Genomic DNA, 13,999 nt, shown 5'->3' with positions numbered 1-13,999 from the left:
CTCCCTGGTTTAGACCAGAAATCTAGAATCTCTGTTACCCAGAAGTATGAAGGCTTTGGATTTTGCCTTGATCCACAGGCTCCTCATTCTGTGTGGAGGGGCAACTATAAAATGACCAGCAGAGTGGTGTCCATTACGGGGTCATAGGGTGGTTTACGAAAGGACATATCTTATAATGGCTGCTGGGTGAAGAGATGGTGTGCAGTGATAGTGTCAGAGGGTATCCCCACGACCAGAACTTCCCTTAGCTTGTGTATTCCAGGGTTTTGCTCCAGAATGGAGAACTTCAAACTTTCTATGGAAGCAAAGAAGACAGGAATTAAGGGTAGCTGTCATGGTGTACTCCTATCTGTCATGAGAGTCTTAAGTGAAAACTTAGCATCTATGACTTGTGACGTCAACTATGGAGATCAATTTTCCCTTCAAATATAAGGAGTCTAGTCTTCAGTCTGTTTTCATTTTGCATGCGAGAACATGCCAGGTATAGATGGAATGATTGCATCATGCAGGCATATGTATGTACTTACCATGCTGTTCATTTTTGAAGACGATGAACCTGCTCTTTGCTTTCTTAGACTATTAACTTCTTCTACATTTCCATCTTTTGGCTTCAAAATCATTCTGCTACTCCCTGCAGTTCCTTCTGATGAGGACCGCAGTCGCCGCTCTATAAATCTTCCTTCACGATAGGGACTGAGGCTACTGGCAAGAACTAATAAAAAAAAAAAAAAAAAAAGAAAAGAAAACAAATAAAAAATTAACATAAATGCTTAAATGCCGTTTTCATAAACCTTCCATTGAAAGCATATGGGAACGCATTAGTGTCATTCACTAATTCCTCTCACAGAAAACTTTTTAAATTAATAGTGCTTATGCCACAATGGATCTCTTGTACCCCTAGAAAACTGCAGCCATGCTCCAGCGAGGACTTTCACACGGCAGTCTTTGTAATGATACACTTCCCTCGAATATTTGTATATATTAAGCCCTAATTACCTTCAAGTATTTGTTGCGTCAAGTAATACTCTGCTCATACTTGAAAATGCAAATTACAATGAACTATCAAAATTGAAATTAAGAAAGTAATCCCACTTATAATAGCATCAAAAACAATAAAATGTTTACAAATAAATGTAACTAAGTGAAAGATCTTTGTACTAAAAACTATAAGACACTGATAAAAGAAATTGAATAAAACACAAATAAGTTAAAAGATAACCCATGTCCATGGATTGGAATAATTAGTATTTTTATAATGTCTATACTACCCAAAGTGATTTCCAGAGTGTATAAAATTCTTATAAAAAATACAATGGCATTTTTCACAAAAATATATATATATATATAAAAAAAAAACTCTAAAATTTCTATGGAACCTCAAAAGACCCCAAATATGCATAGCAATTTTAAGAAGGACAAAGCTGGAGGCATCACAGTCTCTGCTTTAAAACTATATTACAAAGCTATAATAATCAAAACAACATGGTACTGATCTAAAAAGAGATACATATATTAGTGGAACATAATAGCGATCTCAAAATAAATGCCCAGGCATAAATGAGCAATTAATTTTTGACAAGGAAGCCAAGAGTATACAGTGGAGAAAGTATCTTCAATAAACATACTGGGAAAACTGGAGTGCAACTTGCAAAAGAATGAACCTGAATCCCTATATTACACTATCACTAAAATCAACTCAAAAGGGATTAAGACTTAAATATAAGCCTTAAACTGTAAAACTTCTAAAATAAAACATAGGAGGTAAGCCCCTTGATATTTGACACTGGGCTTGGCAATTATTTTTTTGGATTTGACACCAAAAGTAAAGAAAACAAAAGCAAAAATAAATGGGACTACTTTAAACTAAAAAGCTTCTGTTCAGCTAAACAAAAAATTGATAAAATTAAAAGAGATCATATGAAACGGGAGAAAATATTTCCAAGTTACATACCTGAGAAGTGGTTAATATCTAAAATATACAAGGAACTCATACAACTCAAAAGCAAAACAACAAATCCCCCAAAATAATCCAATTAAAAATGGGCAAATGAACTAATAGAATTTTTTTTCCCAAAGAAGACATACAAATGATCAACAGGCACAGTAAAAGGAGTTCAACATCACCAATCATCAGGAAAATGCAAATCAAAACCACAATGAGATATTACCTCACACCCATTAGAATGACTATTATCAAAAAAGTCAAAAGATAACAAGTGTTGTGGAAAATGTGGAGAAAAAGAAACCCTTATACACTGTCAGTGGGGATGTAAACTGGTAAAGCCACTATGGAAAACAGTATGGAGTTCTTCAAGAAACCATATGACCCAGCAGTCCCCTTTCTCAGTAAATGCAAAGGAAATGAAATCATTATCTCAAAGAGATAGCTGTACTATCATGTTTATAGCAGTATTGCCACAATAGCCAAGGTATGGAAACTACCTAAGTGTACATGGATGAATGAATGAATAAAGAAGATGTGGTATATACACAATGGAACATTACTCAGCCTTGTAAAAAAGAGAAATCCTATTATTTGTGCAACAAGGTTGAACCTAGGGGACATCATGTTAAGTGAAATTAGACAGAGAAAGACAAATACTGTATGGTATCATTTACATGTCAAATTTTAAAATAATAAAGTAAAAAAAGAAATCAAACTCATAGAATCAAAGAGTGGTTGCCAGGGGCTAGGAAGTGGGGGAGAATAAGAATAGGTTAGAAAAAAAGAGTACAAACTTTTAGTTGTAAGGTGAATAAGGTCTGAGATCTAATGTATAACAGGTGGCTGTATTTTATAACTGTCATAGAATTGATATTTGCTAAGATAGTAAAACTTAAATATTCTCACAAAAAAATAGGTGAAAATGTGAGGTAATAGATATGTTCATTCAATTGTAGAAAGTCATTTCGTCTTATATACATATATTAAATCATCACACTACAATTTCAGTATTTTACAATTTTGTTTGTCAACTATACCTTAACAAAGCTGGAAATAAATACAAACTACAATCCCACCTCCCCTTTTTCTACACCTCCATTCTGCTTTAAACTTATCCTCCGCAGTTATCACCGTATGTCATTTATTTATTTGTATATTAATTGTCTGACTATCCCCAGTTACTTTTACTGCATAAAGGTAGGAATTTATGCTTATTTTGTTCATTGCTATATCCCTGGTACCTAAAACAGAGCCAACACAAATCCTAGTGAATGAATGATCGAGCGAGTGCGTTCAGAAGTGAACAGTTCTATATAGGCCCATCCACTGGCTTAAAGCCTTTTGACCTGACCCTATTAGTCCAACACAGTATATTTTTAAAAGAACTTTTAAGCCCATGGATAAAAATTAAATTGCCAGCGATAGCTACATTACATTATTAATTTTGATTTGATTATATACCTAATATACCCATTAAGTATACTAAATACTAGCTTCAATATGTTTCATAACAAATGCAAAATAAATTTAGTATTATAAAATTTAGTGTGTATAGCAACTCTTTCTTACATAAAATACATTTACTTAACTGGTTTTAAAATGTTAAGCTTCCAAATTATAAAATCTTTATGAATAACAGACGAACACCTCCACAAAATGAAGGATAATATATTATCATAGTTTCCTTGTTGATGTTACCACTTATTTGTCTATCTCTATTTTAAAGGTTGTACATAATATATATAAATAGCTAATGTCCAAGAACAGGCAACACATTGTCAAATTCAGTGAAATTACTTTAATATGTTAAATAACTTGCAATTAGGATCTCAGTAGCAAGATAATTGTTGGTCATTCTTTAGTTTCCATAGATATACAGTATTTAGTATTACATTGAGGCAAGTCATCATTTCTAGATAAAAATTAGAGATAATCAGGATAACTATATGCCCATTTCTGTGCTATTCCTTTTAAAATCTGCCTAGATGCCAAGCTGAGATCCGCCACTTGCTATCAATGTGATTTCATAAAGTTATTAAACTTAGTCCTAAACCCTAATTATTAATAATAGCCACACAAAATTTTGGTTAATATTAAATGAAACAATCTATGCAAACTGCTTAGCACATTTTGACACATTAAGTATACAAAAAGGGTGACCATTGTCCACATCATCATCATTCTTGTAATTATATTAGTATTAACAAATAAAACAAGTATAACTAGAGCCAAAAGTATAAACAAGGCTACCAAGATAAAACAATATTTATAAAGTGGGCAGACACAGACTTTCCAAGATGGCTGTGGAGTAGGTGGAAGAGACACTCACTTCCTCCCAGCCCAAACTGGATTTACAGCTAAATTATAGAGCAATCAACCTCAATAACCAAATGAAGGAAATCTACACAGGAGTACTATGACCAATGATTTACAGAAGAAACTACATAGAGACTGGAAAAAGGGCAAAGACACAGAAAGGGCTGGCGACTGCACCCACGTGGGGTCTGAAACCCACACTGGGACCCCCAACCCAGAACACCAGGGCTAGGAGAGGAGCCTGAATAGCATTTGAAAATCAGGCAGTGAAAATCAGTGGAGAATCTGTCTGCCTGAAAGAAGAGGAAGCCTGTTAGAAACCAGGAGCTCTCTTAAAGGGCCAACGCACAGGATCTTGCTCTTGCGTACTCACCTAGGGCTCCCATAGAGGGAAAGCAATTCAGGGCATATGGGAGTCATAAAGAGAAGATCTGGCCCAGCCGGTGTTGCTCAGTGATGGAGTGTCGACCCACGCACCAAAAGGTGGCCGGTTCAATTTCCGGTCAGGGCACATGACTAGCTTGTGGGCCAAATCCCCAATGGGGGGCATGCAGGAGGCAGCCAATAGATGTTCTCTCTTATCAATGTTCCCATCTGTCTCTCCCTCTCTCTTCCTCTCTCTAAAATTAATAAAGAAAAAAATTGGCTTACTTTATATAATTAAAAAAAAAAGAGAGAAGATGTTGTGGGTGGCATGGCCCTGAGCAGAGATCTAGAGGGTTAGCCACTGAGGTCCCAGAGCCATCTTGCCCTCCAGAGCCATCTTTCTGGGGTCAAGCACGCCTATTCTTACAGAGCCAGCCTGGTGAGTACACTAATCCAGATTTCCAACTACTGCGACACCACCCTGCAAAGCTCGAGTCCTGCAGAAAGGTCTGTGGGCTGCACTCAACTGGGACCTTTGGTGCTCTTTTTCTGGAGAAGCTCTAGGCAGATGCTCAGATAGTCATTGAACCGTGTGGCTTGGAAAAAGGCCAGTCTTGTCCTCCGCCTGCAGACTCTGCTGGTGCCACCCCGAACTGGAGACTATTTTGATAGACTTGTCCTCCCAAGTCCTCATGGTCCCACCCTGCTGAGCTCAGTTCACGGGGAAAAGGAATTTCTGCTCAGAGCTGGGACCTTCAGAGTGTGACTCCTTCAGAAACTCCTAGACATGATTCAGATGAGTGCAGCTGTGGAGCTGGGGGGAGGCTTAGTGCATGCCCCCCTCCTGTAGATTCAGGTGGCACTACCCCCAATGGGATAATCTTTTTGTTTGTTTGTTTGTTTAGTGGTACGTGCCCCTAGCGGGAACCAAACCCAGGACTCTCTGGTCCACAGGCCAACACTCAACCGCTGTGCCAAACCGGCCAGTGCTGAGAATCTATTGATTTACCTGCCACTGGCTCTGCTCTGCTGCTTACTCCTGCAGTGGAGACGGCTGGCTACATCCAACCTGAACCTGCAGTGCACTCTCCTTGGAGAGCTAAAGGTGGAGACACTGACAGAGACTGAGTGGTATGGCTCTGGAGAAGAGGCCACTTTCTCCCCATTGTGTGTGTCTTATCACACTGGCCCCAAATAGGGAACCCTGTTCTCTTGATCCTGGTTGCCCAGCCCTACCAAGCCTGCTCCTTTTGGAAGGGTCTGTGGGGGCCAGCGAGCTGGGGCCCACTCTATATTTTTTCTTTGTAAGGCTATGGAGGAAGTCCAGGCAACCTCAGGAGTGGCAGAGTAGCTGACAGGTAGACACCAATATCAGAAAGCCTTGGACCTTTTATTAATCTGTCTCCAGCTCAGAACTGCAGAAAGCCGACCCTATATACAGATTGGCCCCTCCCATGCATACCCAGGCCCAATAGCTGCAGCTACAAACAGTGAATAGCATTATAGCTCCAGACAAATAACCCAAGGCTGGTTATACACAATTTCTGACATCGACCTATACCAGAACCCTGCCTAAGTGGACACAGATCCACACAACCAGTGGTAGACTTTAGACCACACCAGAGATCAAACTAACCAGCCAAACAAATGGCATACCCAAAGAGGGATGCCAGCAGGCACCAGACCCTGCTAGAAATAACTCTGCCTTTCAATGAGGGCAACCCCTACACAGCAATTCATAGATATAAATGAGGTTTATTCTTATAGTCAGCTAGTCTGAGGGTTAACTCCACTCATGAATGAGCCAACAGCATTCATGACTCACATAACCCATACAAGAGACATTCCCGGAGCATCTAGCTGAGATGATCTGGAAGACTATGCCACTGAGACCCATAAGACACCTATACCACAAAGCCATCATAGCTAGTTTGGGAGTCATAAGAGATCTAGCTAATACACAGAGACAAACATAAAAAGGAAGACAAGGTGGTGAGACAAAGAAATATGCCCCAAATAAAAGAACAAGCAAAATCCCCAGGAAAAGAATTAAATGAGAGAGAACCAATCAAAATACCAGGTACAGAGTTTAAAACAATGGTAATAAGGATACTCGAGGACCTTAGAAAAAGAATAGATGATCTCAGTGAGAACTTAACAAAATAGTAAGCATTAAAAAGGACATAGAATATAAAATAGAGCCAATCAGAAATGAAAATACAATGTCCTAAATGAAGAAAACACTACAGCAGGCTAAATGAACCACAGAATCCAAAGAGCAATTTAAAGAAGATAACAGAATGCCCTGGCCAATTTTGCTCAATGGTTAGAGCATCAGTCTGAAGATCAAAGAGTTGCAGGTTTGATTCCAGCCAGGGGCATGTGCCTTGGTTGTGGTTCATCTCCGGCCCTGGTCAGGGTCGTGCCGGAGGCAACCGATCAATGTGTCTCTCTCACATTGATGTGTCTCTCTCTCTCCCCCTCCCCACCCCTCGCCCTTCCCTTCCACTTTATCTAAAGATAAATGGAAAAAATATCCTCAGGTGAGGATTTTAAAAAAGGAAGATAACAGAAAACACCCAGGCAGAGCAACAAAAACAAACACACACAAAATAACAAGAAAAAGAGAGAGAGAAATTTTTTAAATGTTAGAAAAGTCTAAGGGTCCTGTGGGAAAACATCAAGTGGAACTACATTTGCAGCATAGTGTACTAGAAGTAAAAGAGAGTGAGCAAGGGATGGAGAACCTGTTTGAAGAAATAATGGCTGAAAACTGTCTTACCTTGGTGAAGGAAAGAAAAAGACACATAAGTCTAGAAAGCACAGAGAGTCCCAATAAAAATGAACCCCACAAGGCCCACACCAGGACATTTCATAATTAAAGATAAAAAAAGAATCTTAAAAGTAGCAAAAGAAAGATAGTTACCTACAAGGGAGCCATAAAACTGTAGCTTATTTCTCCACAAAAACCCTTTCAGTCCAGAAGGAATTGGTATTAAATATTCAAAATGATGTAAAGCAAGGACCTGCAACTAAGACAACTCTATCCAGCAAGGCTATCATTTAAAATTGAAGGTGAAATAAAGAGCTTCTCTGAACAAAAAAAAAAAGCTAAAGGAATTTAATAGTGTCAAACCAATATTGCAAGAAATGTTAAAGGGCCTTCATTAAGAAGAAAAGAGAAAAAAAAAAGGAATATATAGAGAGGAACATAGGTAGGAAGAATAAAATATCAATAAATAAATACCTATCATAATAACTTTAAATGTAAATGGATTAAATGCCCCAGTCAAAAGACATAGGATAACTGAATAGATTGAAAAAAAAAACACGACCCATATACAGTAAACCCTCGATTTTACAGACCTCAATTTAATGGACTTCAGATTTAACAGACTTCAGATTTATTGGACAAAATTTCCGGTCCATATGTCATATGTGAAAATTAACACCTTGTTAATTTTAAAATTAATTTAACCAAGATTTGCTTACAATTAAAATTAACACATTATTTTTTTGTTATTAATTCACTGTTATTTTTAACAAATCTTAGTGATTAGGCCATATGTTGGACAAAACACTGTAGTAATTTTGCTGACATAAATAAATATTACATAACTACAACTATAGTCTACATAATTAAATCCAAGAGCCATTACTCGTAAACAATGTTTGGGGAATGATTAGCACATGATCACACCACACGGCACATGGTCACTGGTTCTATTATTATTAGTGTGATTTTCTGCATTAGTTTTCTTTTTTCTTTTTTTTCTTTATTGATTTTAGAGAAAGAGGAAGGGAGAAGGAGAGAGAGAGAGAAACATCGATGAGAGAGAACATCCACTGGTCACCTTCTGCATTCCCCCACTGAGGATTTGGTCCACAACCTGGGCATGTGCCCTCACCAGGAATCAAACTAGCAACCCCTTGGTACATGGGTTGATGCTCAACCACTGGGCCACAGTTGCCGGGCACCAATACTGCTTAATACTTACATTGATGATCTCCATCAAGTACAGAAGTATTCAGCCACTAATTCTTTGAATACTTGTTCTCCTGTTTTCTCTTCCTTCTCCTTTTTGGCAGTCCCATTAAGTATATGTTGGTGTATTTAATGGTGTCCCACATTTTTCAGAGGATCTGTTTATTTTTCTTTGTTCCCTTTTCTCTCTGTTTTACAAATTGGTCTGTTTCCAACTTCATAAATCTTTCTCCTGCCAGTTCAAATATCCTATTGAGGCCCTCTAGTGATATAATTTATTTATTTTTAATTATGTACCTTTGAACTCCAGCATTTCCACATGGTCCTTTTTTATTTTTCTTCAGTAATTTCTAACTTTTTGTTAATTGTCTCTATTTGATGAGACATTGTTATAAGATGTTTACTTTTTTTTACTTTTTTATTTTTTTTTGTTACAGATGTTTCTCCTTTTTTACCCCATTGACACCCTCCTCCCCACCCCCCCACCCCCGCCCCGTCCCGTCCCCGGCTTTGTTGTCCATGCCCATTGGCTCTGCATTAGTTTTAACACATGCTGGCCAATTTTCCAATTTGAACTAAGCCACACCCCAACCATGTGCATTTGTTTACTCACAGTGACTGGTGACTGGTGAATGCACACATTTACTACACCTATTTAGTATAAATTCAAAATTACTATAATACATATAGAAAACTTTTTATACATACATAATTTTAATTACACAAACATGTCTACATAAATAAAAACAGGTAAACTAACTAATTTGTCAATTTTTTAACATATGCATTCAGAAAACGTACTTGATTATACAATAGATGTTCAGCTTTAATGGACACTCCCTTGTCCATGTTAGTCTGTTATATTGAAGTTTTATTGTCTATGCTGTCTACAAGAGACCCACCTCAGAACAAAAGATAAATATAGACTGAAAGTGAAGAAATGGAAAAAAATATTCCGTGCAAATTGAAACAAAAAAGCTGGGGTAGTAATACTTACATAAGACAAAATTGACTTCAAAACAAAGGGCATAATAAAGAGACAAAGAAGGACATTACATAACACAAAGTGATTGATCCAACAAGAAGATATAGCCTTGGAAACATGTGCAAACAACATAGGTGCACCTAATTATACAAAGAAAATCCTGGTGGACATTAAGGGAAAAATCAACAGTAATACAATCAAAGTAGGGGATTTTAACAACACATTGACATAAATGGATAGATCTCCCAAACAAAAAATCAACAAGAAAACAACTTTCAATGACACACTGGATCACATGGATTTATTTTATATTGACAAAACATTTCACTTGCTCTTAGCAAAAAAGGCCAAGAAGTGATATTAAAGAACATTTTACCTCAAAGTAGCAGAATATACATTCTTTTCAAATGCACATGGAACATTATCTAGGACAGACAACATGTTAGTAGATAAAATAAGTCTTAATAAATTCCAGAAGATTGAAATTATATCAAAAATCTTCTCTGACCACAATAGTATGAAACCAGAAATCAGTTACAAAAAAACAAAATCAAAAACTAAAAAACACTCAAACACATGTATGCTAAATAACATGTTACTGAACAATGAATGGGTTAACAGTAAAACAAAGAAAGAAATCAAAAGTTACCTTGAAACAAATGAAAATGAACACACAACAACCCCAAATCTATGGTACACAGCAAAAGCAGTCCTAAGAGAGAAATTCATAGCATTACAAGCCTAACTCCAGAAACAAAAAAAATCTCAAGTAAACAATATAACCCTACACCTAAAAGAACTAGTAAAAGAACAACAAACAAAGCCCAGAGTAAGTAGAAGGAAGGAAATAATAGAGATTAGAGCTGAAATAAAAGGCATAGATATTAAATAATACAAAAGCTCAATGAAACTAGGAGCTGTTTATTTGGAAAAATAAACAAGATTGACAAAGACTTAACCAGACTCATCAAGAAACAAAGATAAAGGACTCCAATAAATAAAATAAAAAATAGAAGAGGAGAAGTAACAACTGACACCACAGAAATACAAAAGTTTGTAAGAAAATATTATGAACAACAATATGCAAACAAATTGGATAATGGCAGTGAAATGGACAAATTCCTAGAAACATTAAAAAGATCATACACCATGATCAAGTGGGCTTTATTCCAAGGATGCAAATATGGTATGATATTTGCAAATCAATAAATGTGACACATCACATAAACATAATAAAGGATAAAAGTCACATGATCATATAAAAAATCATTTGAAAAAATCCAGCACCCACTTATGATAGAAACTCTCAGCAAAGTGGGAATAGAGGGGCATACATCAATACAAAGAGGCCATATATGATAAATTAACAACCAACACCATACTTAATGGAGAAAAACTACAAATGTTTCCCTTAAGATCAGGAACCAGATAGGAAAGTTTGCTTTCACCACTCTTATTCAGCATAGTACTGGCCACAGCAATTATACAAGAAGAAGAAATAAAATCCATTTAAACTGCAAAGAAGGAAGTAAAACTGTCATAATTTGCAGACATGACAGTGTATATAGAAAACTCTAAATACTCAACCAAAAACCTGTAAGAATTGATAAATGAATTCAGTAAAGTAGCAGGACACAACATTAATATTCAGAAACTGGTGGCATTTTTATACAGCAAAAATGAATAATCAGAAAGAGAAATGAAGAAAACAATCCTATTTACAATTACAATAAAAAAAATAATGTACCCAGGAATAGATTTAACCAAGGAGGTACAAGTCCTATAGTCAGAAAATTATAAGATACTGAAAAAAGAAATGTAGGAAGATAAAAATAAGTGGAAGCATATACCATATCCATGGATAGGAAGAATTAACATCATTAATATGTCTATGCTAACCAAAGCAACCTATAGATACAACACAATTCCTATTAAAATACTAATGGCATATTACACAGATCTAGAACAAACATTCTAAAAATTTATATGGAACCACAAAAGACCCCAAATAGCCTCAGCAATCTTGTAAAAGAAGCACAATGCTAGAGGTATCATGCTACTTGACATCAAACTATATTAAAAGCCCATAGTAACCAAAACAGCATGGTACTGGCATAAAAATATGCATAGAGATCAATGGAACAGAATACAGAGTGTAGAAATAAACCAACATCTTTATGATCAATTAATATTTGACAAAGAAGACAAGATCATACAATGGGGTAAAGACAGTATATTCAATAAATGGTGTTAGAAAATTGAACAGATATGTATAAAAAGGTGAAACTAGACCACCTCCTTATACCATACACAAAAATAAATTCAAAATGGATTAAAGACTTAAATATAAGTCACAACACCATAAAAATCCTAGATAAAAACATGTCATAACATCTCAGACATTCCTCATAGTAATACTTTTTCTGATATATTTCCTCAGCCAAGGGAAACAAAAGAAAAAAAAATGAGTCTACATAAAACTAAAAAGCTTTTGCATAGCAAAGGAAACCATCAACAAAATGAAAAGACAACCAACTGAATGAGAGAACATATTCAGCAATGATATATCTGATAACGGGTGACTCTCCAAAATTTATGAAGAACTTACACAACTCAACACCAAGAAAACAATCCAATTAAAAAATGAGCAAAGTGCCTGAATAGACACTTCTCCAAAGAGGACATACGCATGGCCAATTGACATATGAAAAGATACTAAATGTCAAACCATCAGAAAAATGCAAATTAAAACTACCATGAGATATAACCTCACACCTGTCAGAATTGCTATCATCAATAAATAACAAACAACAACTATGGGCAAGGATGTAGAGAAAAGGAAACTCTAGTGCATTGTAGGTGGAGTTGCAGATTGGTGCATTTGCTGTGGAAAGCAGTATGGAGTTTCCTCAAAAAATAAAAAATGGAACTGTCTTATAACCCAACAATTCCACTTCTGGGAATATATCCTAAGAAACCCAAAACACTAATTTGAAAGAATATATGCACCCCTATGTTCATTGCAGTGTTATTTACAATACCCAAGATTTGGAAGAAGCCAAAGTGACCATCAGTAGATGAGTGAACAAAAAAGCTGTGGTACATTTAACCAATGGAATATAATTTGGCCATAAAAAAGAAAGAAATCAGCCGATGTGGCTCAGTGGTTGAGTGTCGACCTATGCACCAGGAGGTTGCCAGTTTGATTCCTGGTGGGGGCACATGCCCAGGTTGTGGGCCCAATCCCCAATGGGGGGGCATGTAAGAGGCAGCCAGTCGATGTTCTCTCTCATGATGTTTCTATCTCTCTCTCCCTCTTCTTTCCTCTCTCTCTAAAATCAATAAAGAAAAAAATATATAAAAATAAAAAAGAAAGGAATCTTTCCATTTGTGACAGCATGGATGGACCTGCAGAGTATTGTGCTAAGTGAAATAAGCCAGTCAGAGAAAGACAAATATAATATGATTTCACTTATATGTGAAATCTAATGAACAACAACAAAAAACAAATAGAAACAGACTCATAGATACAGAAAACAGACTGACAGCTGTAAGGGAAGGTAGTTTGGTAGGCTGAATGGAAAATGTAATGGGATTAAGTAACAAAACACACAGACACAGACAACAGTATGGTGACTCCGAGAGGGAAAGGGGGGTGGGGGAGGTGGAGGAGAGCAAAAGGAGGATAAATGGTGCCAGTGAAAGACTTGAGTTTGGGTAGTGAGCTCGCTATTCAGTATGCAGATGTATCTTATGGATACATCTTAAAGATGTACACTTAAAACCCATATGGTTTCATTAACCAATGTCATCCCAATAAATTCAATCAAAAATAAACAATTTATATAATTTTAAAAATGTAGCTATAGCTAATAGTCCAGAAATAAATATGCCAAAATGTTAATATTTGGTAATTCTGACAGAATAGGAGTAATTTATTTCCTTCTTTGTACTTTCCTATGTTCTTTTCATTTTAAAAAAGTTTTTTAAAAGAAAATAATTGAGGATAATTATTGCATAGTTTTATTGGGTCAGAGAATTTTATTTTATAATTATAAACATGCAGAATAAACAAAATAAGTAGAAAACAAAACAAAAACGTAGGCAGATACATAAAACTGATCTTATATCTAATGTGAAAAATATTAAGCTATACAATATCACTGAACAATTAATTCATGCATTTAAAAGTTTGAAACTGTCATAATCATGGAGGGACTAGTTAGATATATCATATGATTTCAATCACTTGAGGATTAAATGATTTAATGTATCCAAAGAGCACAGAATAGTCAACGGAACATAAAAATCATTCCGTGTTTGGAGAATTAGCCATAGTAGAACTAGTAAGAGTAGTAGTAGTAGTGGAATATATCCATTTCATTAACTAAGGAACACTGGG

At 36.0% G+C, this 13,999-nt stretch overlaps 1 protein-coding gene across 2 annotated transcripts in view; it reads right to left on the bottom strand.

Moving 5' to 3' along the window:
• Positions 1–13,999, bottom strand: part of CCSER1 (coiled-coil serine rich protein 1) — a 723,258-nt gene that overhangs the window by 538,214 nt on the left and 171,045 nt on the right. For both annotated transcript variants that reach the window (XM_036243021.1, XM_036243030.1), the window contains exon 3: positions 528–712. In XM_036243021.1, coding sequence (XP_036098914.1) covers positions 528–712 — 185 coding nt within the window. The remainder of the gene's footprint in view (positions 1–527; positions 713–13,999) is intronic.

This window comes from Molossus molossus, unplaced genomic scaffold (genome assembly GCF_014108415.1).
Source record: "Molossus molossus isolate mMolMol1 unplaced genomic scaffold, mMolMol1.p scaffold_m16_p_1, whole genome shotgun sequence".
In the NCBI taxonomy this organism is placed as follows: domain Eukaryota; kingdom Metazoa; phylum Chordata; class Mammalia; order Chiroptera; family Molossidae; genus Molossus; species Molossus molossus.
Note: the sequence above shows the minus strand (reverse complement) of the source record. Positions and strands in the feature narration are given on the sequence as shown.